General features: G+C 38.1%; 1 protein-coding gene across 1 annotated transcript in view; it reads left to right on the top strand.

Annotated features, from left to right (window-relative positions):
- The first annotated feature begins 1,585 nt into the window (after positions 1-1,585).
- Positions 1,586-6,187, top strand: part of TRAPPC3L (trafficking protein particle complex 3 like) — a 48,644-nt gene continuing 44,042 nt past the window's right edge. The window contains exon 1 of the mRNA XM_008055274.2: positions 1,586-1,701. Within this exon, the coding sequence (XP_008053465.1) occupies positions 1,660-1,701 (42 nt within the window). The 5' untranslated portion in view covers positions 1,586-1,659. The remainder of the gene's footprint in view (positions 1,702-6,187) is intronic.

Below are 6,187 nucleotides of genomic sequence, written 5' to 3'. Positions count from 1 at the left end.
TAGTAGTTTTTGCGAGTCTACCACTAAATATTTTGCTCTAGCATGATTGGAATGTGTATAGCCAAATATATATGGATTTTGAGTCGCAAATGTAGCCCAAATCCCTCTTTGTTGCCTACTATCTAGGCAACCTTGAACACATTTCTTTGCCTCTCTGCTTTTAGATTCCCATTCTACAAAATGGCCATGTGTACAGAACTGATTACCTCACAGATTGTAGTTGAATTAAAATAAGATCAAGAGAGTAAAAACCATGCTGTAAACTATAAAGTTCATATAAATGTATGTTGTTATTCATTGCTACTGAAAAGGCCACCACTCCCACCTCTGCAACCAGCAAAACTGATTTTCCTGAGATCATCATGTTATAGAACCATAGGCACTAATGGAAATACCCTCAACATTGTGGGGGTTTTATTCAATCTATTCAACTACAAGAATAACCTATAGCAATTAGTTTTTATGTGGTGCATTATATTGTGTTTTATGGCACACTTTGTCTCTTTGATCCTCACAATATTCTGTGAGATGAGTGGGATTGTTGCCATTTTACAGACGTGGAGACTGAGCTAGAGCTCAATAAAATGGCTTACCCAAATCCCACAGCCAGTAAATGGGAGAAATGCAGTTTAGCCTGAGCTTCTAAATTCTCCTGGGTCTTTTCAACTACACCATACTTTTCTTCAAAGTATTCCCTAGACTGTCACTTTATAATGAGAATTTGCCAGAACAAATATGAAAAATGAACTCAAACTATAAGAAGGGGGAAATTACTTTCTAAAACTGAGCTTTATGCTTCTATTCCTGGAAAGGTTTTGATCCTCTGAACTCTGCAGTTGTCAAGATGAAAGGAATTTTTTGTTTGAACTTTAAATACTTCTGCATAAATAAAGAGAGCTTTCAATAGAGAACATCTCAGGAACTATCAAAAGAAAGCTAAAGGCTTACTTTCTCTGCCAGAATCATTTATTATTAAATTGTAGAACACCCATTTTGACAAATAGTTTTGTAAGAAAAAAATTACCCGTTCTATCACCCTTTGGTATTGCTGATTGCTGCTAGTGAAAAGAAAAAAGTTACCAAATATGTTTGAATATTACAGTCACACAAGATGGGGATCTGTGTTTTGGGGACAATGTGATATCCACTGGTGCTGTCGATCAGGTCTGAACTTTGAATTTAGTGCCTACAGATTGCTGATCCTGTATCTCTAATTCATACGGCAATCAATACAAGACTGAATAATGCTAACATTTAGATCTTTCTTGGATTGTGAAGGTGTCTGTTTGTGATTTTAAAACAATGCCTTGGCATGAGAACAAAATACCACTCTTGAACCCCCTAGGGCTAAAGGATTTTTTTAGTGTCTCAGTGTTTTTGCTCTGACTTCACACTGCCAGAGTTTATGGCTCTGGATGACAACTCATCCTCACAAACGAAGCAGTTATTTGATCCGTGGCAAGGTAGGCAGCCACAAGACAATGCTGTTTATGACTTTGTTCCTTTTTCAGTTCAGCAAAGAGCAAAAACAGTAGAATGCAGAACTAGCACTCCCGCTTCAAAGCAAGGAAGAACTTGCAAAACCAAACAGGAGGACAAAGACTGACACATCTCCAAGGTATAGGCAAAAGAAAAGACATTCTTCCTCGATCAAGTACAATGTCTCGTCCTGCACAGAGAAGACCAGAATACCATAAAATAGTAAGATCTTTTTATAAAGAGATTTCTTTTCTACTTCAGAGAAAATACTTTCTTGAGTGATTTCTTATTTATTTTGAACAGTGATGCTACAAGGATTTTTCAGTGGAGTAAAGAGTGTTTAGTGGAACGAATCGTAAATGACACCCCTAGGAAAAGTTACAGTGGTCTTCCACACACTCCAAGAGTAAACCATTCTTTATACAGATCTTAGGGTCCTATTTTCTGGCTAATTATATCCATAAGTGTCAAATTTTGTCTCTGACAAAAAATATGAAAAGATGAAGCAAATTTTTGTGTTTCATACTTCATGAAATAGAAAATGAAATGTATAAAAATAGTTGATTACATGTAAAATTGATTAGAAATAGATTATCAAAAAACTAGCTATTAAAAGATTTTCTCTGGAAATCTATATCCTAATCTTAAATGTGTTTATTGTTGTAATTTGATATGTGATACTATCCTTTCAACATAGTCCAAGTTCAGTTATTTAAAAAAAATTTTTTTTGCAGATTAGTTTTGAATAAAGATTCTTGAAATCTCTGTTATAGTTTTAGTCATTCAGAATTTACAGATGTGAAAAGTCTTCATTAAGTTTAAGTCTGTGTTAATTATTTTGGGAGACTGATGGGCATTTGATATAATTAATTACACTTGATACGATAGTACATAGTTCATATTATAACTAAATCACTTGATGTTTGTAGCAGTTAAAACACATATTTATCCTGATATATCCAAAATCTCCAGAAATAATGAACAGTGTTCTATTTTTCACATATAAAAATGATTGTTTTTTATTGTTTTAAAAACTATGAAGATAAACTTATATTGACTTTTCCTGGAGTCTATGGTATGGATTTGAGACCAACTAGACAGGCAGTTCAGGGTACAGCCATTGGCTATGAAGCAGAATGGAGAAAATTGGCCTTTATGGATATTGAATGTGGAAAACTCAGTTGTAAGTAAAACACATTTCAAAATATAGTGGTAACCCCCATCACAGAGAGCAAAGGGAAGAATTCTATTCAATTGGCCTTAAACTGAAATGAGCACAATGCTGAGGCTATGGCATGTGGCTGGGGTATAATTTTTTCTCCTTTGGTCTTTTAAAAATTTTGTTTTACTACTAGTGGCAACAAACATATCATTTTGTCTCTCTCTCCCCCTCCCCTTCTCTCTCTTTTTCTCTCTCTCCTTCCTTCTCTCTCTTTCCTTCTCTCACTTCCTCTTTCTCTCTCTTCCTCTCTCTCCCTTCTTCTCCCTCTCCTTCTCCTCTCTTCCTCTCTCCTTCTCCCCTCTCCTTCTCACTCTCCTTCTCTGTCTCCCTCCCCCTTCCTTTCTCTCTCTTGCTTATTTTTATGCTGTAGTATTGATGCATGGGTGTACTTTGTCCTCCAGACATTTCCTTTATAATTTACAGACATTTCTTGTGATTTATTATTATGTTCTTGCAAGATTTAAATAAGTACAGAATTAAACCTGAATACATGGTGGCCCTTCAGTGTTTTGTTTAACACTTTTGTTCACATCACTTACCCTACATCCCTTGTTTCCTAGTAAAAACAGTCACACACTCATTATTTTCCTATAACCTAAACTGTATATATTAATATCCCTCATGTGATGTCAGTTAATGCATATCCTACATACACTTCAGACACATGGATTTATACTTTCGCATATGAATTGTGTCTATATGTTTCACATAATGTTTAGATCTATGCCCCTAAAATGTATTTTGTGATAATAGATATTTCTCCTGACTGAAGAAACAAATCTGTCAGGATCTAAGCTGATAGAGGCACTGGGAGTGGGACACTGGTATTGGACCAACTTTTGAAGTATTTGAGTAAAAATTATATATTATTTTATAGAAACCACTTTGCTGAATAAGCAGTTTTATTTTATTTTGTTTTGTGAGTCATTTCTGCCCCTACTTTTAAAAAATGAATACTATTTTCAGGCTTTGCCTTCCCCTACACACTGGGCTGTCCAGGACACCTGGGTGGACAGGTGAGGACAACTCTTCTAACCTAATCCACATGAGATCTTTCATGAAAATACAAGATTATGCACAAAGTAAGATGATTGCCTGCAGTGGTCCTCCTTCCTGCTTCCTTCTCCCACCTGCCTTCACTCCAAGCAGTGACTTCCTCTGTGCATCTCAGATAAACCATCAGCGACACTTGGGTCTGAGCAACGATCCTGGCCCGACAGTTGCTGGTGAGCTGTGCAAGTCACACAGTGCCCCTGAGGCCTCGGTCTCCCCTCTGCAGGCCTGAGAACTCTGGAGGAAATCACCTGAAGACCTCCTTCACTTTCTTAGGTAGTATTCAGTAGCAGAAGCAAAACAGAGAGTTTTTTTCTTTTAATTTTTTTTTTAAAGATGTAGGGTACAATTGAGGGTGAGGTATACAAATGTTCAGTATGCAAGTACCCTTGTTGATGAGGTGTGCCCTCCCCTCCTCCAGCAGATTCCCACTGCCGCCAATCCTACATCCCTCCCCCACCTCCCCAGTAGTTTCCCGCTACTGCCAATCTTTTTTTTTTTTGAGTTGGAGTCTCACTCTGTCGTCCAGACTGAAGTGCAGTGGCACGCTCCTGGCCACCGCAGCCTCGACCTGCTGGCCTCCGGTGATCCTTCCGCCTCAGCCTTCCAAGTAGCTGGAACTACAGGCGCGCGCTACCATACCCAGCTAATTTTTTGATTTATTGTAGAGATGAGGTCTTGCCAAGTTGCCCGGGCGGCTTTTGAACCTGCGGGCTCAAGCAATCCACTCACCTGGGCCTCCCAAAGTGCTGGGATTACAGGCCGAGCCACCGAGCCTGGCCTATCTTTTTCTTACAGTATTACAATATTTTTTCAAGGTCCGCTTATGAGTGAGAACATGTGATACTTAGTTCGTTGTGTCTGTGATAGATTGCTCAGTATTACAGACTCTAAGTCCATCCAGATTGCTGTGAAGGTCATGGTTTGTTCTTCTTTATGGCTGTGTAATATTCCATCGTGTATGTGTACCACATTTTTTTAAATTCAGTCCTCTTTGGTTGGTTCCATTTTCTTGCTAGTGAACAAAGTTGCAATAAACATGTGTGTGCAGGTATCTTTTTCATAGAGTGATTTGAGTTCCTCTGAGTATATTGTTAGTAGGGTGATAGCGGGGTTGTATGGAAGGTCGATTTTTAGATCTTTTAGGAATCACCACACTGTTTTCCACAGAGGATGTACTAGTTTACACTCCCACCAACAGTATAGAAGTGTTACCTTTTCACTACATCCTCTCCAGCATCTGTTGTTTTTTGAGTTATTGATGATGGCCAGCTGGCTGGAGTTAGGTGGTATCTCAGTGTAGTTTTAATTTGCATTTCTTTGATGACTAGCGAGACAGCATTTTTTCATGTATCTGTTGGCTGCTCGTATGTCTTCTTTTGAGAAGTATCTATTCATATCTTTTGTCCACTATGCAATGGGGTTGTTAGTTTTTTTATTTTGTCCAAATTTGAGTTCCTTGTAAATCCTAGATGTTAGCCCTTTGCCAGACATAGAGTTGGCAAATATTTTTTTCCAGTCTGTGGGCTGTCTTCCCTCTTTCTTGATGGTTTATTTGGCTTTGTAGAAGCTTGTCGGTTTGATGAGGTCCCACTTATCTACTTATCTCTTATGGCCTGGGCACTTCGGGTTTTGATCAGGAATTGGCTGCCAGTTCCAATTTCCATAAGGGTGTCTCTTGTATCTTCTAAGGTTCTTATAGTTTGAGCTTTACGTTTAGGTTTTTGATCCATTTAGAGTTGATTTTTATGTATTGTGATAGATGGGGTCTTTTAATCTTCTGCATGTGGTCAGCCAGTTTTCCCAGCACAATTTACCAAATAGGTTCTCTCCCCACTGGTTGGTGGTGGAGGCTTTGTTAAAGATGAGTTGGTTGAGAAATTGAGGTTTTGCTTCTGGAATCTCGATCTTCTTCCATTGGTCTATATGCCTGTTCTTATACCAACCAATACCAGGTTATTTTGATTACTGTAGCTTTACAATAAAGCGTAAAGTCTGGGAATGTGATACCTCCTGCTTTGTTTTATTATTTATTTGTTGCTGAGGATAATTTTGGCTATTCATGGTCCTTTCCATATGAATTCCTGTATTGTCGTTTCCAGGTCTGAGAAGAATGCTGCTGGTAATTTAATGGATATTGTGTTAAATCTATAGATTGCCTTGGGTAGGGTGGACATCTGAACGATGTTGATTCTTCCAATCCATGAGCATGGAATATTTTTCCATTTGTTTGTGTCATCTTTGATTTCTTTGAGCAGTGTTTTATAGTTTTTGCTGTAAAGGTCTTTCACATCTCTGGTTAAGAAGATACTAAGGTATTTCATTTTTTCGTGTGGCTATGGTGAATGGGATTGTGCTTTTTGTTGTTGTTGTTGTTGTTTTGTTGTTGTTGTTGTTGTTTTGAGTTGGAGTCTCACTCTGTCGCCCAGACTG

This window comes from Carlito syrichta, unplaced genomic scaffold (assembly GCF_000164805.1).
Source record: "Carlito syrichta isolate Samal-C Ts95f unplaced genomic scaffold, Tarsius_syrichta-2.0.1 Scaffold301807, whole genome shotgun sequence".
Classification (NCBI taxonomy): Eukaryota; Metazoa; Chordata; class Mammalia; order Primates; family Tarsiidae; genus Carlito; species Carlito syrichta.
The sequence above is the reverse complement of the archived record's forward strand: the minus strand, read 5'-3'. Positions and strand labels throughout refer to the sequence as shown.